Source organism: Primulina tabacum, chromosome 7, assembly GCF_025594145.1.
Source record: "Primulina tabacum isolate GXHZ01 chromosome 7, ASM2559414v2, whole genome shotgun sequence".
NCBI classification, from domain to species: Eukaryota; Viridiplantae; Streptophyta; class Magnoliopsida; order Lamiales; family Gesneriaceae; genus Primulina; species Primulina tabacum.
Window position 1 is genome coordinate 40,166,050 of NC_134556.1, and position 25,313 is coordinate 40,191,362.

The 25,313-nt window shown below is 34.2% G+C and overlaps 2 protein-coding genes and 1 pseudogene across 2 annotated transcripts; 1 reads left to right on the forward strand and 2 right to left on the reverse strand.

Moving 5' to 3' along the window:
* Positions 1-39: 39 nt before the first annotated feature.
* Positions 40-6,532, reverse strand: LOC142551015 (pyrophosphate--fructose 6-phosphate 1-phosphotransferase subunit beta-like). The gene is made up of 16 exons (XM_075660063.1): positions 6,276-6,532; positions 5,021-5,182; positions 4,808-4,929; positions 4,194-4,247; positions 3,482-3,588; positions 3,292-3,397; positions 2,364-2,427; positions 2,184-2,272; positions 1,891-2,022; positions 1,589-1,759; positions 1,324-1,439; positions 1,047-1,158; positions 833-917; positions 705-749; positions 531-600; positions 40-246 (listed from the first exon to the last, which is right to left on the reverse strand). Exons 1-16 carry the CDS (start codon positions 6,430-6,432, stop codon positions 171-173), a joined length of 1,668 nt encoding a protein of 555 aa, XP_075516178.1. The 5' UTR covers positions 6,433-6,532; the 3' UTR covers positions 40-170.
* Positions 6,533-7,138: 606 nt separating this feature from the next.
* On the forward strand, positions 7,139-11,277 carry LOC142552057 (pentatricopeptide repeat-containing protein At1g80270, mitochondrial-like). The gene is made up of 3 exons (XM_075661657.1): positions 7,139-7,317; positions 8,443-9,085; positions 9,863-11,277. The coding sequence occupies exons 1-3, from the start codon at positions 7,283-7,285 to the stop codon at positions 11,108-11,110; spliced, it is 1,926 nt and encodes a 641-aa protein (XP_075517772.1). The 5' UTR covers positions 7,139-7,282; the 3' UTR covers positions 11,111-11,277.
* Positions 11,278-12,940: 1,663 nt separating this feature from the next.
* Positions 12,941-19,166, reverse strand: LOC142550789 (microtubule-associated protein 70-1-like; annotated as a pseudogene).
* Positions 19,167-25,313: the final 6,147 nt, after the last annotated feature.

Here is a 25,313-nt window from a genome sequence, read left to right on the forward strand (position 1 = left end):
ACAAAAATGGTTGGTGTTCGAAAAAAAAATGAAAATGCATTTGCCAAGAATCCCAAAATAAACAAAAATGGTTGGTCACACATTCTCAGAAAACGATGAGACACTCTAAAATTCAACAAACAAGTTATTTATATTCCTGTGAGCCATAAGGAATCATATATATGAGAATTCTAAGCCTTTGTACCGAGCTCCAGCATCAGAGTGTGATTGATGTTATTTGCTGTTGGACCAGAAAACTGAACGGGGACCTGTTACATATTCCAGATACAAGGTTCAAATGCATTATATAAATTTCCATATTATTCAAGTTTTTAATCATTATTTGATAATAATATGGTGCAGATTGCTAAAACATGCCTGTATTTTATACTTAGCATTTGATGTGTAGAAATAAATAAATAATCAATCGATCAATGGCACAAATGGACTTAAAATTTTCGACGAGTGAGAGAAAATTCATGTTTCTTGGCTAAATGCACAAATGAAGAAGGTGTTAAAAATGAATTGAATTATGATTTGTGATTGGAATACCTGGATTGACATATCGATTCTTCGTAGCCCATTCGTCACGCATGGATTCAAATTTTTTGAAAGGAGCTCCTGGTGCAACACAGAGGTGTGTTAAATTACTCCAAGTTCGACACACGAGTCTCAGGAAGATGCATAACAGCAGTTAAAAATGTATGACATCCAATAAAATTTACCTTCGAGTTCGACCATTGCCTTCTTAATCACGGGTTTAAACTTTCCTGGAGGAAGATCAATAATCATCATAAAACAGAAAAGAAAACTCAAGATGTTGCAAGATACAAGTTCATGGGAGGCATGATACCGTGCCTCCTTTCCACATCCATCAAAGCAGTCAAAGCTGTTCCACCTACACTCCATTTCTCAACTGGAGCACTCAAGTTCCCCACCTGAATCATATGCAAAGTGACGACATAAGGCTCTATGAAACTATGCATTATCTGATTAGTGGTGTTGAAATAGAGATACCATTCGAACGTGAGAAAAATGAGAAGTAAATGGAAGAGGGAAAAACTAACCGAGGAAATCAGACCAGTCTTGCCAGAATGCAGTAGTACTCCAGCAGCATAACCCAATGCATAGCAGTAGTTGGAGTCGAAGTTAGAAGGTAAACCACATCTACCTTCATAACTGGAAAAGAAAAGTAAAAATGAAACCAAGAAGTAAAATAGCCGCTGTTCCTTGTTATTTTCTGACAATATTCCCAGAGAGATAAAACAGTAAAGTCCCAGCATGATGGTTATTCTATGAAACTTCGAAAATTTATAAGCTCAATTGCACAAAGTTATTACTTACCCGAAAAAATGAGATTGTCCCTTAAACTCTTTATTGTATAAACCCTGCTTCTTTCTGGATTCTAATTCAGTTTCAACCATCTGGATAAGCATTTTCTCTGTTTCTATTTTAGCAACCTAAAATGAAATGTTAAAGCAGTGAAATGATAAAGAACAAATAGCCTGAAGTACTATCATGTTATTCTCTCAAGATCTATCAAATAAGTTTTGGAAATAAGTCGAGAACTAGAGTAAAATTAAGGGACAATAATTAAAGCAATGAATACCTGCACATTTCCATGTGGATCTCTTTCTAGCAGCAGTTGCTCCTGAATTGCTGGTGGTAGAAGTTCAAAAAGGCTGTGAGATTGACTCCTGAGTTTCTTCTTCCACATTCCACCTTCATCAACAACATCATTAGCGAGAATTTCATTCAACTCTGCAATCAGTTGTTGCACCTGATACATAAGAAAATGTGATGTTGGCAAATAATAACTTTTCCTCAATGACTCAATAGTTTTTAGATGGTACATCAAGTTGAAAAAGTTATTAAAGATGACAATATATATGCCTCTAACAGGAGTCAAACCTCTGGGATAAAATCAATCAAGCCTTCTGGTATGAGTATGACCCCATAGTTGTAGCCAACTTCGGCACGTTTACTGATCACATCAGTAATATAATCTGTAACATTCTTCAAAGTCTGTTTCTTTGCTGCAACCTGCAAGAAGAAGAAAATGTTTATGAATTTCACAAGAATCCTTTGATTAATTCCCTAACCACCCTCCACTCGATTTTTTGGCTTTCATTCCATTTGTACGACTCCGAAAATGCCAGTTGCCAATCAAATATAAAATATCAAAAAGTTTAACCGAAGAATACCTCTTCACCAATTATAGTTATATTGGGATGAGTCTGCAAAGCGCACTCCAGTGTTATGTGAGAAGCAGCACGGCCCATAAGCCTCACAACTATGCATGACATTTCATAAATAAGACTGTAATTGTGGCACAAATTACAGAATAATTTTCCAGTTGAACTAAACACAATTAAAGAACTTACAATGGTAATATTTTCCAGTTGAACGAGCATCTAGCATGACATTTCCAATCATTTCTGCATATATCTAATACCAGAAAACAATAACAAGCATGGGGTTGGAAAAAAATAGAAGGGTATCTGGATGAGAGAATTCATGTCTAAGTAGCATTTCATCATTTGAAAAAACCGTGAGTTTGGTGAATTAAAAGAATATCAAATAAAATTCACGCACTTCAAGATGTAGTTAAATAAGGCAAAGCTAAAAAACAGATCATTTTGATATATTTGGTAATCCATGAATAAATGGAGAATGTGACTTAAAACACTTCAAAAAGGGTACTTACTCACGATGGCAAAAGAGAACACTGAAGGAACAAATTTAAGCATATTCAAAATGTTCAAAATTTTCTAAAATCCAAAGTAACTTAATTATCACATCCGGGCTCAAACTGAAGATCGATTAATCTGAAATCAGTTTTGCACTTGGAACTACAGAGGCCAATGAATCGTAATGTTAGCATGTGGAAAAGCACTCACTCATCATTCAAATTACTAGAATAGCCATCAAGCTGGTATGTTGCAATTGAACGATACTAGTTAATTTTAGACTCGGTTGTTCAAATTAAGAGAATATTAATTTACAATTCCCGGAACTGGAAGAGTCTTTTATAAATGTATCAGAAGGCTAAGTGATTGTCCCTCTCAGGGATGTCGAAACCTAAATCACATCCCATAGGGATTTCGGAAAGATGTGCAAATGCATTCAGTTTCATTAGAGTTTCACATCAAAAGGCAAAATGGTAGTTACAACTCAATGGCTTATACTTTCCCAACAAGGACTTGTATGCACGTAAAGCTACTCCTATGCTCACTGAGATGATAGGTAGTACACCTCTATGGGCAGCAAAAAGAATCAGAAGTACGGAAATTGTTGCAACATAATGTTTACCTTGCATGCTGTGTCAAATCCAAAGCTTGTGGGAACTTCTTTACATTTCAGGTCACCATCTATTGTCTTAGGACATCCAATAACTCGAGTTTTCAGTTTCCTCCCCCTGAAATGTTTATTCAACTACTAGACTTGAACAGAGCTGCATGCAGCAGAAATAAAAATAATTATCCAGGACAATAATTCCGACCTAAAATTTTCAGCAAGAAGACAGGCATTAGTGTTTGAGTCATCTCCTCCTATGACTACAAGTCCATCTAAATCAAGCTTCTTTGCTGTGTCTTCTGCCTGGCTGAACTGAGGAAACATAAGGTAGGTGTTAGGCTGCTGGTTACTTGGCCACAAGGATTTAGAGATATGACGCAATCAAAGGCACTTATGAATGAATGTCGATTGAACAAACTGAAATAGGAAATTCTTTAACAGTAGGCATAAGGTGCAAATGACAAAGTGTGTAATTAATAAGGTCCACAGTTTTAATCATTTACCTTACTCTTTATTTAATCATCAAACGTCTTTAAAAAAATTCCACCTAACAATAACAATATTTAGAATCTCTCTAAGATGGTTAAACCGATGATTTTGGGGACAACATTTACATAGGCTCGTCAGGACTCCGCAACGACAAGGTTTATAAAGCAATTGTGTTACATATATTATATCATGCAGACACGACTTGATGTAACTTGATTGTTGGCAATATGAGTTTTTTTTTTTTTGGTTCCATAAACTCAATGTGGCTGCCCTACATATATTTCCATGTGCCTTACTACAACCATCGGCGATTTTATAGAATGCTAGCTCCAATATTTGTGTCATCGCTGATGTAAAAAGTACCCTTGATGGTTTATGAAATATACAAACAAAATTTATGTAAATAAAATGGGATACTGATTATCTACTTGTTCAGGGGTTTCTATTTTGTCTCTCCCGCTACAAATCATGTCAAAGCCACCCTGCAAGAGAAAACAATACATTGTTAAAATGCTTAAATTTGCATGATCTAGACATCCTCCAACAAAAGAAAACTAAAATAATAAATATAGCAAGAAGATATTTAACTGTAAGTCTAATCATCGCATGTAAAAGCATGGTCCAACCTCACAGATTTACATGTATATTTTCCTTGTGACAATGATTTACGTAGAATTTTCTCATTAACCATGAGCATGAGTTGTTTTAGTTCAACAGTTAAATAGAACTAACATTATAAAATCAAAATGCATACCAGAATACTATATAAAGCCTGTTTCATGAACGTCAAAGTTGCAAATGGAGTAAATGTCGAGATATGAAATATAACGACAGTGGAAAATAAATCAAGAAAAATCTCATAGGAAGGAGTTCATGCACATGTGACATAATTTTGTTTCGTAAGAAGATAGAAATCCAAAAAAGATAGCTGTTGAGATATTGTCTTACCGTGGATGAAAATTGATAAAATCAAAGGGACAAGGAAAATTTACTTAAAATGATTTATTATACCTCAATAAAATCAAATGGTAACGATTCTTACTTGGTTTCGATAAGGATAAACAAAGTCGGTGGTCAGTTGGACATATTTACACTTCATAATCCCTGCTGGACCACCCTTAAAACCGTACAATTTGCTACCTTTTGTCCTATCCTGCAAATAATCTAAGAAAAAGAACTTCACAAAATCTTAAAGTAACCTATTTTATGACATAAGTTATCAATAATTTTTAACTTCAGAAATTAAGAAGCTCACCAAAGAGACCAGATATCACATTATGCCCACCAGGAGCTTGTCCTCCAGAGAGGACAACACCAATCTTTAAGCTTAAGTCGGAAGGAGTGTTAGATGAATCACCGGAAACAAGCATTGCTGATGGTTGTCCAAAGAGATTAGGGAAAAGCTTCGCAATTTCGTCTATAGAAACAGTGAAGTCGACGCATCAATATTTCTCAAGAAAAAATTAAAAAAATATTTTTAACATCAACTTCTAGATAGACACTTCTTTAATTATTCTCATGCATTTATAACCTAAAAATCAAAATCTTCATTCTCTAATTTAATTCATTATAGTTGATTGACACCTCGGCTCCAGAGGTAAATGCCGAATTTCTTAAAGCATATGAATTGCAGAATGTTAGTGAATTTCTTTAGTTACATGTTGGGTTTGTAAACATTTGTTTAATCTTCTTGAGACAAAGAGCTGTATGCTGACATGCAGATATTAGTTGCTCTTTAAGTCATCTCTAATAATCAAATACATACGTGTTCTTTTAATAATGAAAAATGATTTTAGGTTATACTATTCATTAACACAGCCCACAAGGTTTCATGCATGTCTTTGATGCACATTAATTCTGCGAGCTAACTAATTATTTTTCAAGTGAAGTCAGTCTTACCAATCTATGGAAAAATGACAAAGTGCAAGCAAAAAGCGTACTTCTGATACTGAAATTTTACAATCTAGATGATCAATTCAAAAAAAAAAAAAAATACCAAATCAAAATTACAATTTTTCTCGCTAAACAAGTGAACCATGTCTAGGTTTCATGGTCAATGCCAGTGGTTCATTGAAGGGTCAAAACATGGTTTGTGTTGAGATTTAAGAAGCAAGGCCGAGCCTCAAGGCTACTTGCATGCCGTTTAGGCTTTTGATTAACAATGTTTTGTGGTAAACAACACTAGTGAGATGAATCAAGAGTTACCTAGAACTTGATTAAAAATCAAAATACGAGCAGCGGGAGTTTCTAAAACTTCAAAATTATAAAAACAGAACTCATGCACTCATGCCTCATCATGCACAACCATCATATGCATAGCGCACAGCGGATCATCTTTATTTTTGGAAATTGACGACAATAGCTTATTTATTCCATAAACACAAACGATTCCCGACTTCAATCACCACTATCCTAAACATCACAATATATACTACTAAAACTGTTATTTGGTAAAAGCAGATAGCATTTAAAGTTACTTCACAAGCACGGTTTCAACAAAAAATAATAACCTGGATTTCCTGCGGCTGAACTTGGAGGACCATCGACGACATTGAAGGGCTTCCTGAGAACCTCCGGCAATGGGAGTGAGACTTCTAGGCGGCTGGCCTGTACTTCGCTATAATCGGAAGCTGATCTCCCCGGCAGCGTTGCACCTGAAGAAGCCATTGAATCAGAGAATGAGATGGAGGTTTGTTAGATGTAGAAGTATGAATAAACAAGAGTGGGCGATGTGAGCGTGTGTGGTGGATTGCGATGCAAGGAAGATGGAGAGGCCTTAGATTGCGGGAGGTCTGTTGGGAGAAGCGTTCAAATCTTATTGAAATTTTTTTTGAATAAAAATCATAAATAAAAAAAAATGTTTGAAGAAAAATCATTTTGATGATATCTTAGGAGGTCAAGAATCATTACAAATTAAATAAACGATAATTTATTATGACAAATATTCATTATAGGAAATTATGTGAATTTCTTTTGCATAGACATATAAAATAAAAGAGCAGGTCTCTTATGAGACGATTTCACGAATCTTTATCTGTGAGACGGGTCAAACCCTATTCACAATATAAAGTAATACTATTAGCATAAAAATAATATTTTTAATGAATAACTCAAATAAGATATATATCTCACAAAATACGACCCGTGAGACCGTCTGCCACGAGTTTTTGTCAAAATAGAATAAATGAAATCCCCTTTAAATAATTTAATATGTTGATTTATTTTAATTTAAACTTGGGAAAAACAATAAATTGAACCGTGTTATATGTAAAGCTGAAAAAATAAGGAGAGGTCATATTGCAGTTCTACAAACGTCAGGGGTCAATTTGATATTATTTGAAATTAAGAGAGTCTCAAAGAAAATTTCACTCCCTTTGAATCCAAATTACGAGGTGGTCTGTTTGCCAAGGGTTTAGGGTTTAGAAATTTCTCTCCGGACCCAATCCCAGTACCATTACCATTTCCATTTCAGTTATTGTTCTATTTCAGAGCCAAGTTCAGAACATCGGAATATAGTATGTGGGCACTTCGCAGAGCCTCCATTCATCTCAAGTAATTCATTTTACTTTCTATTGCTTTGATCAGTGTTTTTGTGTTAGTGAAAATTTATGTTTTTTTAATTTCTGCATCTTTCTGCATTTCTTATCCACGGGAGTTAATTTTTAGATATATTTGTGATGGATTTCAGTTATGGTGATTGGGTTTTCTTATTTGATAACTGCGCGTTGGTGTTGTAGTGGCTATTAAAGGTAGCAAAGAAAAGTTATGTGAACTATTGTTTTGAGCTTGACCTTTCTTGGTTGACTTCAAAGTTTGTGGTGCCATTTTACTGTTTGTGCTATATGCTGCACATGTTAGATTTTTATCATGCATCTGCTGTGCAAATACTTTTGTTGTGCTTACAGAATCGCGTGTATGATGTAGTATTTTTGTATCTGGAAGGTTAGTTATGGTGAATTTTTTTTTCCATTTGATGATTAAGTTAGACAGGTAAAAAAAGCTAACTTGGAGTGTTCCTGTGTGATCTTGTCAGGTTATATTGTCAGTTAGTTGAGTTGTATTTTTTTCCAGTAGGAAAAAACAATAGCAGAAAGAAAGTTTCAAATGCACGTTTTAGTATCACCTATTTAGTGATTGTTCTGTCCTGGAGGTCATCTACCCCCTTCCCCTAATTGAAACCGTTCTTCATATATATAATTTTGGATATATTTACTTACTGTATGTGAAATTCGTTGGTGAAATTCCTACGAGGATATTGTTTGAAATGTAAGATTTGTTACTGTGGAAACCTAGTACGAAAGGAGAAACTACTGTTTCCTGAATGTTCTCTCTATCATAAATGGTAGCCAAGGGAAGGATTAACTTAGAAAAACCGAGGGCAGTATGCACTTTGGCACCATGGATATGGTGCTGCTGTTTGGAATCTGTTTCTTCTTATGAACACATAATTAATGATGTTACATTCACTTCACCAACGTGCTACTTTTCTTGGCATGACTTTTCGAACCTGGCTGAATTCCATTTGTTGTGACATAATTGATCTTATATAATACTACAGCTTCTGTCTGGATTGTTGTAACTATCTTTTTTTGTTCCTGGTGTTGTTTATAATTGCTTGTGTTCTTTTTAATCCTCTTGTTTTAGTGTTGTTTATGATACGCAGTGTTTGTGATTCAGGAATCGTGTATTCATCGTACGGGGAACACAAATTTTCTTCACAAAATCAGAAATTGCAAGTTGTTCTCTGGGCCATTACAATCCTGTATTTGCTGAGTCTGAAGTATTAATTGATGGGCTGTTATCTTCTACTAAATTCTATAGCACATCATCCAGTTCAAAGTTATACATGGCTGTACACACCTTATCTTCTACTAAATTCTGTAGCACATCATCCAGTTCAAAGTTATACACGGCTGTACACACATTTTCTTCACAGGCCGGTACTGAGAGTGGTGGAGAAAACGGTGATGACTTGGAGGATGGTTTTTCTGAACTTGAAGGTCCTACTGATGCTACTCAAGAAGCTTTATCTGGCGATGAAAACATTGATGATCAGTTGATATCTGAAGAGGATTCTGCTGCTACTTATACGAATAATGCGTTTTTGGAAATAGGTACTGAGGTTGATGGTGGAGAGAAAAAATATTCAAAAACAAGAGCTACATCGCCTATGACTGAGGCTATTCTAGCTGCCCCTCCTTTAACTATTCACAAGGTTCTGGATAAATGGGTTGAGGAAGGAAAAGAAGTGACGAGAAAAGAAGTGACATCGACCTTTCTTCATCTTCGAAAAAGGAAATTGTTCTTAAAGGCCTTGAAGGTTTTATTTTAATTCTTCTGTTGCCTCATTTTCCTTTGTGTAACCATCATCTCGCTCTTGTTAATTTTTGTACGCTTTGATGCAAAGATATTGCATGATGATGAGCAAGGTAGTAGCCTTTTCTGTGTTATTACTTGCTGTACTCGATCTATTGATTTGAGTTAGACCTCTTGAAAGATTATAGGCCTGCTTCTTTGTTAGACCTCTTGAAAGATTATAGGCCTGCTTCTTTGTTATCCATTCCCCTACAGCCAATGCATGCTCAGAAAAATCTCATTCATGATAAATATAACCATACTAAACTAGTGAACTTATACTGTCACATGCTATGACGAGATTGTAGTTTAGTTTTTTGGTTCGCTACATAAAGCTGGAATGGCTGGAAGCAGTTAAAGGAAATCTGGCCTTAGTCGAGTCTTAACATTCAATATGTTTATTGGATTAAGGGTTATTTTACTCCTATATAAGATCCAAAAACTTCCACAGTAAAGGAAGTTCATGTCAAAAGTATATTATACCTTTCTCGCTTTTGTACTTGCTGTCACATTGTATTAACTGTTTTTGAAGACTTAGTTGTCTATATGAATCTAAAGCTACTCTTCTTTCTTCTTTGTTCCTAATTTGTTTGCAAAATAACGTTTTGCATCTATGGGTGATGTTATACTTTTACCTTCTTGAAATGCGTGCTTTTTTCTTGGTTATTGTGTTGGTACTTTGATTCTATTCTTTTTTTTTTCCTGTTCTACTGGTGCTGACATCTAAACTCGTTTTGTACAGCTTTCAGAATGGTTGAAGTCAACAAAGCATCTCGATTTTCTGGAGAGAGATCATGCTTCTCATGTTGATTTCATTGCCAAAGCAAGTAGTATTTTTCAAGCAGATGACTACATTAATAAGATACCCGAATCCTTCAGAGGAGAACACGTCTACCGTACATTATTGGCTAACTGTGTCGCAACAACACATGTGAAGAAGTCCGAGGAAGTCTTCAATAGAATGAAGGATTTGAAATTCCCCTTGACAACCTTTACTTGCAACCAGCTGCTTATTCTGTACAAGAGAACCAATAAGAAAAAAATTGCCGATGTTCTGTTGTTGATGGAGAAAGAAAATATTAAGCCATCCCTTTTCACATACCAACTTCTGATTGATGTCAAGGGGTTATCTAAAGATATAGCTGGTATGGAACAGGTTCTCGAGACAATGAAGGCCGAAGGCCTGGAAGTCGATACTCGAATTCAAGCATCTCTTGCACGGCACTATGCTGCTAACGGGCTGAAAAACAAAGCTGAGGCTGTGTTAAAAGAGATGGAAGGAGAAAACATTCAAAAAAACCGTTGGGTGTGTAAAACACTTCTCCCTATTTATGCTTCTCTCAGAAGGGGTGATGAAGTTGATCGGCTCTGGGAAGTTTGTAAGTCTAACCCTGGATTGGAAGAGTGCATGGCCGCTATTGTAGCTTGGGGAAAGCTCGATAGGATTGCAGATGCCGAGGAAACTTTTGAGAAAATGTTGAAAATGTTGAAGAAGCCAGCTTCGAAACATTTTTCTGTTCTACTCAAGGTTTACATGGATCGTAAAATGATAGAGAAAGGAAAGGAACTGGTGCGGCGAATGGCGGAAACTTGTCCCAGTATTTGGCCATCGACTTTGGATTCACTTGTAAGACTGTATATTGACGCAGGAGAAGTGGAAAAAGCGGAGAAAATTCTTGATGCAGCTCATGTAAGGAACAAAGGGAGACCAATGTTCACTTCTTTCTTAGCTGTAATGGATCAATATGCGAACAGGGGAGATATACACAACGCTGAGAAGATATTCCAAAAGATGAGACAAGCTGGCTATTTCTCAAGACTCCAACCGTATCAGTCCCTTGTTCGGGCATACACAAATGCCAAGTCCCCAGCATATGGCTTCACTGAGAGGATGAAGGCTGACAACATTTACCCAGATAAGGTGATGTCTAATCTGCTTACTCAAGTCGATCCATTTCGAAAGACAGAGGTGGATGAGTTGCTGGGATGAGGATCATGTATGTTTTTTTAGGCTATTTGCAGGTCTGGTCTGGCAGAGATAGCTTCTTGAAACGTGAATTTTCATATGTACTCGTTCATGGCCTTATTTAATTGTGCCTTTTGAATTCAGTTTTATCACTACCTATATTTCAGAATGGAACCATAAATTTTGATCGGGGATCGGGTCTAGTATAATTTTTTTTTAAAATTATATATCTTTCCTTTTCCTTTTCGGAGATTTAGAAGAAGAAAGTTTAATTTTTAAAGCTTTCCAAACGGGACCGGTCTGTATAAATTAAATTTGGAAATCCTCCTCACCCGTCTTACTATTAAATCAAATTCCCATGATTTTCCCAAAAAACAGATAAATAAATCCAAAAATGAGACTAATCATGTTACATACGAACTCGAGTTCCGCTTTATTCGTACTATTGTTCGAAAATAAATATTCGAAAGAGTAGAAATTTATTTATTTAATATAATTATATTATATTAATAAAATATTAAGTCTCGCGAACTATCAAATAAAATAATTTAGGCTTGAGTTTGGCCTCGAAAATTTTCGAACATGTTCGAGATTGGATCGAATTCAATAAATTCAAATACAAATGAAATTTTTTTCGAGCCGGCTCGAAAAACTCGCGAACCGACCCTAATCTAGACACGATGATGTCTTCATACATGGTAGTACAGCATGGTAACCAAATTCTTAAAATGGGGAAAGTTTCCACCTCCAATAATGTTTTGTATTAATGCATTTAAATAATTATTAATTTTTAATGATATTTCAATGATTTTATTGTGTGTGTAATGAAATTAATCATGTGTATTTCATAAATAATTAAACTGCTGTAATGAAGCTTTAATAAAACATTAAAAGTGACAATTTTTTTTTTTAAAAAAAATTATTTTCAATAAAAAAATTTATGAATACCGTATTAAAATTTATAAAAATTCCGAATACAGTGTAATGAACTTATTATATATTAAAAAAAAAAACTATTTCAATATTGGCAAGCAAATAATTATTCACTGCATGCATTGTTGTAGTACCCATAAAATACGTATTTAGATAGAATGATTTGATAAGAAGTTAGATAAATAAATTTCAAACGACATTTATTTTACTTCTTTGATGTATATGGACTACATCACAATATCTATTAAATATATATAACTTGGTTATTAAAATATTGGAAATCCACTTGAATTTGATAAATTAAAAAAATGAAAAACTAATTGAATAAATCCATCAATCAACGCACAAACTTATGTAAAATTCATATTTTCCGAGAATGCTAAAATCTAAAATTTTATAAATCAAACTGTTCTTAATATTCTTTTCCTGATTCTTCTTTCTCTTGCACATCGTTACTATCCTTAGAAAATGACATTATGGATTTAGTACAATTTTAGTTGCCTGGTTCTGTTTTCGATCCGTGAAAAAACTAATTGTCACTATCATGGTTGTGTTTGAATTGATAGATTTGGATTTGTAAAAAAACTTCAAATTAAAACAATTGAAATATATGGATTTGAAATTATTAGATTGAGAAATAAATTTGAAATTGAAGAAAAAAAAATATGTTCAGCTAACATAAGATATTTTAAATTGTTCATTCTAATTATGAACCCTTTTTTACTTTTGAAGTGTGAATTTAAAATCAAATTCACCCAAATCATTCAATCTAAACACAATCTCATTTTGGATTTGGATATGGTGCATCTTTTTTCCTTGATTTTTTTATCAAAATAGATAACCATTTAGCTTAGTCGTGTAAAAATCTGTCTTGTAATGAGCTAGAAAGTAAATATTTTCTTAAAACAAAAACACTTAAAATTCTCTATAAAAATGATTAGATCCCTTATGAAAAAGGTCTATATCCACAAGCGAATCGATCTGATCTATATTTAGAGTAAAAAATAATATTTTATACAAAAATTCCCCATCTTTAGTAGCATTACAAAAAAAAAATGGAACACATCCTTTGAACCAAACCTGCATTGATTCTATACTGATCCAGAACCCTTAGCATCTAACACAGCTTCGCGTTCATGGCGCCGACATTCCCTCTGGGAAAATTCAGCATAAAAAAGTGAGTGCTTAGGAACAAGAAGATGGCTATACAGTAAATCTAGCCAATATTAGCAAGGTGGAATGCGTTTTCTACCACTATAGAAGGAATATCAACATTGCATATACAATCAGAACAACAGATGTCGCCCTAGCCTCTTTAAATATAGCCACACTTAATGCACACCATAAAGTACAAAAAATCCTGCTACGATCAAAATTCACGAGCTGCATCCTTTTCCTTATCCAATCGTGGAAAAGACAACATTAAAGTAACTGGTGTACAGCATATGTCACTGGCTCATTATCAGTTGGTGTACACCATATGTAGCTAACTAAATCCAGTTCACAAAATCCGGTAGTGAGGCAAGGACTGGATCATAATCAAAAGAAAAGCTCAAACCCAACAGAACAGACTAGCCAACGAAAGAGCTCCTAAAACGAATTAGCCGCCCCACTTTCGTTGGAAAGTCAATTTGAGACACGTGACATTGCCCACTTCTGGGAAGCCAACTTTTATGGCAGCTCATTTTTAGACGCTAATAATCCAACCCCTAACGCAAACTCGGGCAACATTATCGACATTGACCAGTGGTAGTACAATCCTCTTCGTCCCCATACACTGCAACAATCTCCACGAGAATACGAAATATTAAACTAAAATCAAGAAGAGAATCCCAAACAGAGTATTAGCCTTCTCCAGGCTCTCAAGCTTATCAGCACTTTACAATATCCATGGAATCATTGTGCAGCGTATAATAACAATGCAAATAATAAAGGGACTGAATTGCCTAACAATCACATTAAATAGGGCCGTCAGAACTTCTATTAAAGATGATTTTACGCTTTGAACTTGAAGAGAAAATAATTACTCAACAATTTACTACCCCTTCAACATTTGAACCACAATAGTAAGACACGCGAAATATAAAACTGAGAATCATACCCTTCTTTCCCAGTATGGAAGGAAGCAAACGAAATCATATACCGGGGATATTGTTGAGATTAAAACAGCATTAAGCCCAGTAAAGAGTAAAAGTGCAGTCATAGGTCGAGTTCTATGAGGCATTTTGTTTAACGACTTGGTCTAACTCTGCAATCAAAAGATGGCCAAAATTAAGCCACGCATTAACAAGAACTAAGATCAAGAAACGACAAAAGAACGTCTAATCAAAAGCTACAAAAAATTCAAAATCCGGCCTAAGCAGAAACATTTACGATTTCCAAAATTCTACCCTTGAAAATTGTGACTACACAAAAACCCTCCGGTAACGCTTCAACAGAACATTTTGGGAAGACGTACTGTACTTCAACTTATTTCAATTCTAGTAAAAAAACAGAAGAAAACCCAAATTCTTATACAACTTTAATAAATTCCCATTTCACATGCAAACAAATATTAGGTCAAATCACAAATGGAAGCTCCAAATCAAAATCAGAGGTAAATTGAGACTATTTTCTGTATGATTTCATATTCTAAATGAAAGTACAAAGTATTGTACAAGGAGAGGGGAGAAAAATCTAGAATAACACCCTACTTAACCTTCAAGAAAAGCGAGGCAGACCCGCATATAAGTTCGCAAATCGATATGAAATTACAAACAATAACCCATAATCCTACCCATGAAGATTAGGCTAAGAAATTGAAGTCGGAAATTTACCACATTTTTACAGGGCTTACTGAAAGAAAAGTGGAGTCTTGGAAGGTAAGGGCGGTTTTAGAAAGATAGCGTGTTTTATGGAGTTTTCATAACACGATTTTACATGAATGGAATTCTATTTGTTTTAAAAGAAAATCAATATTACGGTCTGTCTTGTTAACCACGCGGACCAAGCAAAGATCTTAAAATTCAATTCGTTTTGGTAATTTTTACTAAATAAAAAGGATTACAGTACAATTCAATTATTGTAATAAAGTTGAACCACGTAGTCATTTAAATCCACTTTTTACTTCATCATCATATTCCAAACAAATACATTAATGAAACATAAAGTAATAATGATTTTCGTAAAAATATGCTCCCCATTCTGGTAGCTTCGATGAGATAAGGGGTACTGCTCTCACATGGTTTGGATGGACAAGATTCACACACATATGTGATTTTAAAAAAATTAGTGGACCACATGTATGTGTTGCTAAATTTGGGCCCTTGATTCTATCATGGAATAGTGCTTCTACATATAGGATGGAATCAACTCCCTATTCTCCTCTGTTATAGCAAAACAACATAAATACTCGAGATATTCAGGTTAATGAGATCCTACTTATGTGGGCATTACCTTCATTTCATTTCAACGGGTAAGATCTTGCCACACATACAATTTCAAAAAAAAAAGTGGGTCTCATATATGCATGGGCAACTCTTGACCATCTATCCTATCATGGGACAATGTGCACATGGCAGGATGAAATAAACCAGGTATTCATATTACATTTATGTGGAGAAAATTAACAATTTCACTACCGTAACAAGTAGAAGTAGTATTTCAGAATCAATTCTTGAACAAATAATCCATGACCTTTCGGTAACCAAACATCTATCCTAGTATCGCTACCGCCCATTCCTGCTAAAATCAAGAACAACTCATCAGCTACTAACACTGCTCTATCTTCAAACAAGAAATATTTCAATTTTTCAGTAATAAGAAGACTTAAAGATGACGAAAATGAATTTAATGTCCACCTACTTAGATAGAACCGTATTAATCTTCCTTCGATCTTGATCATTCCCATTTCGCATGACCGAAAATTCTTTTTCCATGGCTGCTACTTCTCTACGCATTTTCTTGGACTCGACTTCCATCGCTTTGTTTAACGTCTCAACCTTTTTTGCTAACATCTGAGATATTTCCATGCCAACAATCCAACACTCAATCAAAATGGATGAAGGGAACAAAAGGGAGAGGATTAACACTACAAACAACAACAACAAGAAATGCATCGTCAAACCTCTATTGCACCATTTTTATCTTTCAGGCTTTGATCTTTCTCATGGCTTGCCTTCCGCAACGTTATGACCTCTTTCTGCAACATATCATACAATGTTCCCGAAACATAATCTTCTTCTTTTGTATTTGGGTTCTTCATCAAAGCCCCAACATCAGCATTTTCAAGGAGACTAGTAATCACTCCGTTATTTTGGTTCTCGTCTGTCCCATTTATATCTGAATGCATATTGCCACTGATTGATAATCTGCAATCACCACAGGAAGAAATAGACAAATTCTTTGCTTGCTTTGACAGCAAACTCGCATCACCAATCTTCGATGATCTGTAATAGTTATCTTTTCTTGATAAAGATCCAATAGAGGCTGATCTGGACAGGTTCTCTGGTCCTCCAATTGAGATCCCTCCTGTTCTTGAATTGCTCATACTTCGTCTGACGGATGAAGCATGGACTGCACATTTTGAATATGATTTAAGCCTTTCCTCTAATATTTTGAAACGTAACTGGTATTTATCCTACGCATATGTCAATAAGAGAATCAAGATTAGCATACATCTGAAACAACATAGCCAGTAAACTGAAAGAGTAATTTATTTCGTTACCTTCAACTGTGCTTCTGACTTGGCAGCACGCTCTGAACCGAATGTTCTGCTTCCAGGAGAGCATTCTCTTTAGATTTAGCGAGCCTGTCAAGTACTCTATTTTCGTCCTGTAGTTTCGCTACCTAAGACAAAAAAGATACATGCATGTCAACCGAAAACGTTAGATAGATTTGTTGAATCCTGAACAGTAAATATATTTTGAGGAGAAAACATTTCACGGGATTTACGTGGTTTGGCCAAAAAGGACCAAGTCCTTGACATGGATAAAATGCCAAGAGGGCTCTAAATATCCACTAATGTCAAAATACGGTCATTTTGAGAAGAAAATCATCAGCCCTTTAATTATACACATAATATATATATCTACAGATTAGTATGGTAAATATCTTTCTCATTACTAAATTACAATAAAACCATACTTAAGATACATCTCAATCTTAATAAAATCAAATTTGATTTCATAATGTAGTCTTTGTTTTAAAAATCAATTTGCTGAAGTTTACGTGTACCTCCAACCGTGTCAACTTCAACTCGGCCTCCAAAGGTGTGATGATTGCCTCAATGGGAGGCATCTCATCGTCTTTTTGTGCGGCATGCAGTCTTCGAAGTGTGGCTTCTGCAGCAAATTGTGCAGTGAGAGATGATTTTTTCTCTTCATTAATTTTCTTGATTTCTAGGTTCTGAAATTCACAAGTAACAATGTAATGTCACGTGTTTTTTTTTTTCCGGGTTATACATCAAAAGCTCCCATGTGTACAGTAGATGATAGAAACTAGGATATTAAGAGATGAAAAACAAAATAGTGGAAGTTCAAACAACCAGATATGTACCTTCGTTTCGAGCAGAGCTTCTGTGGCTTTTGACTTATCATCTACTTCTCGAAGCTTGTCAGTAAGCTAAATCAAACATAAAAATGTCTTAAGTATCCTAACAAATAGTGGTAAATGCAGAGCATGCGGTGAAGATATTTTTTAGTTGACATCCTGCAGTTATTCATCATTGCATGAATTTGAAAGGAGACAATCGGAGGATCTGCAAAATCTTCCCTTGGCAAGAAGCATAAAAAACAATTATGGCTGTATTATGATAATATGTACCTCCACGACTGCCTTCTCTTTGAAGACGTTCGGAGTGCTTTAAAGCCTTGATTTCCACATTTGCCTCTCCTAGCTCTCTCTCTTTCTCTGCAATTTATGCAACATTTTTTTGGTAAGAATTCTAAAATATCAATACTACTTCTTGTCTTAGCGGCAAAAGGTAAAGAGAAATCAAGAAAAGGTTGGGTTCTACCTTCACTGGTTTCTTTCTATGTTTCTTTCTTTGGGTTTTTTTTTCGAAAAATGAAAATATAAACATGTAAAAAAATGGAGGAATGAAAAGATTTCCATTTTTACAAACTTTCAAAAGGTTTTAAATGGCCATGCATTTATCATGATGTTTACCACAAATTAACAAGCCAGGAATGATCTGCATTTGATCATAGTCCAGGTTGCATCTAAAAAAGCTTTATTATATTCAGAATGCACAACATTCATATATAATCCGTGGTTAAAATTCTATTGCTTAGATCATTTAGAAAGCAACCAATTATATACAATTTTCTTGAACTAGAAAATTCAAATGCCAAATGTAGTTGTGATTCGAGTGTTTAAATGGCTATAAATCACTAAGATAAGATAAGATAAGATTTTTCATATAGAATATTAATGGTGCATGATTTGGTCCAAGACCAGAAATTTTGACATATACACTCTGTATCCAAAAATTTCCCAAAATTTAATTGCACCTCAAAACTTAGTTTTTGTTATAAAAACCAAAACAATGCAAATGAACTGTCTGGATCGAGCGATCTACATTATTCATTGATAGAAAACCAAACCTGAGAAAACATAATTGCATGGATTCGCGTAAGTTTCTTGTAGAGGCTTCTTAATCAGACCACTTCTATTAAATAAAAAAATCATTGGCATTTCACATTTGGCAACACACGAATTCTGGTGGATGAAAATTCAATTCTTTTACATAACCCAAACGTTGTGGACTTGTGGTCCATCATAATGATTAGAAAATGGATTGGCTTCTTGTTCGACCCGTATATTGCAAAACAAAAGGAAATGCATGCATTAACTCCCCAAAACAAAAAAATTAATCAACAAACAAAAATCCAGATTTGTGGAAAAATCACAGTTTTGAGAAGGGAAAAAAAACCAAAAATCCATGCACGGAATGACGACAAACCTCGAACTTCGTTTCCGAGACGAGCGAGCTCGATTCGCACAGGATCAGAGCCATGCATCAGATTGAAGATTCCATCCACCTCCGACCCAGCTCTATACTATACATAGCCGCCGACTTTGTTTTCTTACCCTTAAACGAGCCCAGTGATGTCATCCTTCGTGGCTCGATCCCACTGCCATTAGTACAATTCTTATAACTTCCCATTTGATACAAACACCATGAAACCGAAAAACCAGGAACAAATATATAAAAACTAATAGAAACTGTCTAGTTTCCTGAAGAATGCTATCGAAGGTGTGTGTTTTTACATTGAATATATATGTGTCAACATACAAGAATCATTCCAATCGTAAACATATGATCAGCATATGTATGTACAGATAGAGAAGAGAGAGAAATGAAGGTGCAAGCGTTAATGGAGTTTATATAGGGAATGCCAAGGGGGTTTAGGATGGGGGTTTAGTTAGAGGCAGGAAACATAGAATCAACCCACTTTTGTATTAGAAGATAGAAAGCGTGTTTGAAAAATAGTAGTAGATGGAGAAAGATAAAAGCGACATTAGCACATGCCAAGTGGGGGAAACGAGAAAGCGCGAGAGTGCACATGCAAATGCCTTTAGAACGTCATTTCTACTTCCCAATGGGTCCTTTGATTTACATATCCATCTACTTATCCTTAACTCCTTAATTTGATATTTTTTTTCCTGCCTTTTAAAAAACGTAATACAATAATTCAATAATAACAGACATCAGTCTCACCTCGAATGTATAAAATTGTAATTTTCGTCATCTATATTTGGTTTTTACTCTTTATATCTTTCGTTTTTTTTTTTTTGGAGTAATTTTAATTTTTTTCCCTCTCATTTTAACAATACGAACAACCAAATTCACAAAAAAGTAAATTTACAAATCAAAATGGTCATTTTTCGTACATCAAGCAACGCGTTATGTGTCCACCATGCATAGCCCCGGCCCCTAAGAATGTCGATTCCATTATACAACAATGAATGTGGACATTAGCTAGAATGACATCGACTGGACTGAAATTTAATATCCATGTAAGACAATAAAAATTCACAAGGCCAAGTAATAAGACAGAAACAATAAACTAAACTAAATTAATAATAATATTCAAAAAAGTCAGTGTACTCGAGGAGAAATAAAATAAATAAATAATCAACCTTTGTTTTTGTATCTATACCATATTATAATATATGGGGACTAATTTTGAGGTCATAATATATTTTTTACTATAAAATTATAAAAATACTTCATATTTATTTAATAAAATAATATCATGAAAACCTATTTTAGTCAATTTTTTGTTTATGTATAAACTATCTTTCGAATTTTTAAATAATTATATATAAAAAAATACGTAAAAATTTAGTTTAAATTTTTTATATTTTAATATCATCTATAAACACACATTATTTAATGTAAAAAAATATCAAAAAATGCTAGTATCTATAATATATAATATGTTAAGCTGATCTTGATTAAATCCTAACATAATTAAAATTTTTTTATCAAATCTAAATGAATTAGAAAGAGATATCTTTCGGTTTACAAAATTTTTAAATAACGGCTACAATATTCGTAAATAAATAAATTGTTTAAGAATAAGATATGTCTCCGAGTGAATCCGACACATATAATATACTTGCATCTGCATAATTCACAATAAAGACAGCGCTATGTAACAAAAAACATCATAATAATGTTTATATATTTGACAAATAAGACAGAAAATCAGATTATTTCTTAAATCTCTAAGAAAGAAAAAAATATTTTTTGTATTTAAAACTTTAAAAGGAATGAGAAAAATTAACAATGCGAAAAAGGAGAAAATAATTTTTCAAAAGAATTATAATATAAAAAAGCCAACAAAATTATTATTTTTGTTACAAACATGTGATTAATAAAATTTTAACTTATAAATAAAAAATTAACAAGATAAAAAAGGAGAAAATAGTTTTTTTTAATGAACTATAATATTTTAAAAAAATTGAATGTACCGTCGTTTTTTCTTGTTCGTTCGGAATCACATATTTGTAACAAAAAACTTAAATTTGTATTAACATTTTTTTAAAAAAAGAGTTGAAAATATTATAAAAGAAAAAGTAATAAGAGACACGTCATTTTACCCCGACAATATATATTTGTAACCAAAAATGAAATTGTAACTATAAATTGGATTATTAATCACATATTTTAACATAAAAAATATAATTTTGATTTTGAAATAATTAAAATATAAAAATACATATTTTTAAAAAAAATAAGTTTTTTTTAATAATGCATGGCACCCTCTGCTGTGGGGATCTTGATCCAATATATACACTTCCTATACATAGACCCGGACGCTAATCAGTTCTTAATCGTCATCAGGATCAATTTACTAATAAGTAATTATGGTCATAAAATTTTTTCTTTTTAATGCGGAATGTAGTGAAATCAAATAAATATACAACTCAGTATAAAATAAAGTACAAGTCCTGTACCGTCTACAAATCAGTAAAAACTAAGGTTCAACATCTAATTATCAAGTGTCAAAACCCTATATACATCAAAGTCCGAAGTCTCCACTCTATCACGATATCTCCTCATCTTCTGGACCCTGATCCTGTCCCACCTGTTGTCATGTACACATACAAACAAGACAACATCCGGATAATTCCGGTGAGAATATAATCCCAGTATAAATCAACGAAACATGCAATCATATGATAAACATAAAAGCATGGATAGGTGACAGCAATATATATCAAAAGCTGAAATATAATCAATATCAAACTGTCGACAATGCTCGTAACTCTACAATTCAGACTAGACTCAATCCTAGTCTAGGGATCCCGGTTTCCAGATGTGGGTATTCCTATATCGACCAACAGTAATAGAAAAGACTTCCAGTTCTATCCACGTCGATATAACCAAACATCCAGTGTCCTGACCTAACCGTCATGGACTGTGGCCCTATCGCCAATATCCTATCTTGTGACATCGTGCAATGTGCCCGTGGCGATCCCGCCACTATCAGGCACATCTGTCCCAAGATTTCTATACTATATTGTGACATCGTGCAATGTGTCCGTGGCGATCCCGCCACTATCAGGCACTTCTGTCACAAGATTACTCGTCTAATACCTGCTATCTATAATTCAAGAGAACAAGTACATCAATCAAATTAATGCAAATATCAATGCAATAAAGTAAAGTATGTGATTTAGGGAAACTCAAGTCTGAACCGACTCAAGTCGATCTCCCAATACCACATTGACTTATACCTTTCGTTTGTAGTCTCGGTCTGCAGCAATATCAGTTCTGAACTCAAGACTGTCTCTGTAAATCTGAAACGACATATTGAGAATCATAATATCAATATTCCATTCTCAATTCAACACTGAATCTGATTAATCCGGATTTAATTCAAATCACAGCATAACGGCACAATCTCAGTATCCCCGTCAATACCATATCAACAGACATCAATTACAAATCATAACTCATATCCGATACAATTTGTAATCCATCCATAATCCAAATCTGTCCGATTTCATATCAATATAATCAGAAAATCATAACAATTCCATAATCAGTCCGTTTCTTAATCTGACTTCGATTCTATGATGTCTAACATGTCAAGAACATCATATATGAATTCCATTCAATTCTGACAATATCATAATTTCAAAACATATCAAAACGTAGTAAAACTTACGTCCAGTTGTAGCCTACGTCGATAGGAACACAGTACTGAAGTCGGATTTAAAATCGGACGGACGGATTTCTCTCAAAATTCATCCAAAGCACCTCGCGCATATGCGCGCCCCTACTCGGCGCATATGCGCGAGGCCATTGTTCAATTTACCCAACTCTCGGGTACCCTCGCGCATATGCGCGAATCTAAGTCGCGCATGTGCGCCCAACTCTCTGGACCTCTCGCGCATGTGCGCGTATTGAGGTCGCGCATGTGCGCCCAATGCTCGGTCTCTCATTATGGCTTCCGCACAGCTCGCGCATATGCGCGCCTACTCTTCGCGCATATGCGCGAGACCTTCGGTCCTCGCACCAACAATTTCCACATAAAATCTCCTTTTGTGTCTCGGTTAGCCCCTCTCATAATCGTCTCGATTAAAATCAATAATCGTGATTTAACACGATATTAAATCTCGGGCATTACAGTATAGAGGAACTAAATGAGCGAATTATGATTCAACATATATCTATCTATGTAGTAATTATGGAGTATCATATAAATATAATCAAGAGATTATATCATCTAATAAGTTAATCTTTTAACTATGTGTCTATCTATTTGAAATCATCAGTCTAACAAATTCTATCATACATGTAGGTTTGTCTTTTAAATAGAAGATTTTTGCACTCCTTCATTTGTTTGGTCTGTTTTAAATGTTAGATACACTGAAGGGCACAATTCATGAGTCCAAGGCCCAACACTTAACCAACCATGTCTGCTTTTCTTCAATTTTTTTTGAAAAATATATACATCACACAAAGTAACATGAGACGGTTTACGTATCTATATCAGTGATATCAGTCAACCCAGCTCTCTTATCTATTATGAAAATAAAAAATAATATTTTTTCATGATTTGAACGGGTTAGATATCATCTCACAAAATTAATAAATGAGACGATCTCGCAAGAGTTTTTTGAAAAAAAATCGTCGTATTCATATAAATGTAATTTTTTATTGGTCTCAACCATATTATTTTGGTAAAAAAAAATTATAATTAAAAATCCCGCGAAGATTTGAGAAACTATATATAAAAAAAAATACTGGAAAATAGTATTTGTGGTGGATTCTGGTCCGTAAATGGCCATTCTCTAGCTATCTATGTACTGGTGGCCTGCAGGTTCATGAATTTTGCTCCCAACTCCATACGATCTAATTATGAAAACGTATGCAAGTGGCCGGCCACGAGGCTTTCAAATACCAACAATTATGTCGGCTATACACCACTTATCTACTTGGTCATTAGTAATTTTACATATATATGTGCAGTAATTAATTAAAATACAAGTCATGACATGGAAATCTTAAAAACCGCATACAATGAGTTGATGTATGATACAATTACGAATATAAGAATAACATAAATCTAGTTATGTGCATAACTTGAATCGATAGTGGGATAAAACTAAGATATGTGATAAATTAATATTTCTATCATTCACACCAAGCTTTGAATTTTTTTACAGTTAAAATTGTAAATTTAATTGGTGTCGTTGAATATATTTAATTACGAGATTAATCGGTCCAAAAAAGAAATTCTCAAGTATCCAATAACTTATATATCAGGTTAGAGTTGGTCTCTTGTAAGACGATCTCACGAATTTTTACCTGTGAGATGACCCGTAAAACTGTTTCACACAAAATTTTTGCCATCTGGTTAATGCCATAAGCAATGACACATCACAACTACCAAAATGATGAAGGCCTTCTCTTCTGCATGCAGAGAAATATTATTTGAGCTCATCGACTCAATGCCTCTATTATAGAAGAATTCTGTACACTTCATCAAAATAAATTGAAAAAATAATGGCATATAAAAAGCACTCAAAAGAATACATTATAATGCAAATAGCAACACAAAATTTAAGGATCCGATTATTATGAGTTCTGGTCAAGAATATGGAAATGGGAAAAAAAATGAAAGGACGTGTGATTATTTATCGACAAGCATTCCGTGTTAAAAAAAAAAAAATTGTATGAAAAATATATATATATTATTAAAATTAAAAACTTTTTACAATATTTTTTTTTTATAATTATGAGTGACCGTAACCATTTAAAAATAGAAAAAGATATATATTTTTGGGCATACAATTTGAAATTTTTAATATTTTTAAATATTAATTTATATTTTTAATCTTATAATTTGCATTATTTTATTTATTTTGGGTTCCTCTATAATGTTTTTTGTTTTTATGTGGTAAATTTGTACTTTTTACTTGTTGCTGCTGTTATATTATATAATATTATATTCTCAAAAGAACATCGATTTTTTCATAATAATAATAATAATATGGATGCCAAAGCGCAGATCCCAGCGTGTCGTAGATAGCGATGCGAAACCTACTGACTTTTGTCTCGATGACGTCATGAAACAGGTGTAGCAAAACAAGAGGTTGATGCTGAGAAGGAGCGTGGCTTCCTCTTCAGTGCTTCACGCGTACATTTAGAGCGTCGATCACACTGTGCCGACAAGTTATTTCGAAATGTAGCCGTACTGGATCTAATTTGATGTACCCTACACTGGATGATCGACACCTGGCCAAGATTACGTGAAGTCGGAGCATCGGATCCAAGCCTCTCGAAATATTT

What these genes read in the sequence shown, in the direction of transcription:
- LOC142551015 (XM_075660063.1), bottom strand. Translation starts at nt 6,432, where the DNA reads ATGGCTTCTTCAGGTGCAACGCTGCCGGGGAGATCAGCTTCCGATTAT. An exon ending in TTTATCCTTATCGAAACCAA is followed by an intron (nt 4,248 to 4,807) that starts GTAAGAATCGTT and finishes TTTCTCTTGCAG; the next exon opens with GGTGGCTTTGACATGATTTG. An exon ending in TAACTATAATTGGTGAAGAG is followed by an intron (nt 2,023 to 2,183) that starts GTATTCTTCGGT and finishes TTCTTCTTGCAG; the next exon opens with GTTGCAGCAAAGAAACAGAC.
- LOC142552057 (XM_075661657.1), top strand. Translation starts at nt 7,283, where the DNA reads ATGTGGGCACTTCGCAGAGCCTCCATTCATCTCAA. An exon ending in AGAGCCTCCATTCATCTCAA is followed by an intron (nt 7,318 to 8,442) that starts GTAATTCATTTT and finishes TTTGTGATTCAG; the next exon opens with GAATCGTGTATTCATCGTAC. An exon ending in TGTTCTTAAAGGCCTTGAAG is followed by an intron (nt 9,086 to 9,862) that starts GTTTTATTTTAA and finishes CGTTTTGTACAG; the next exon opens with CTTTCAGAATGGTTGAAGTC.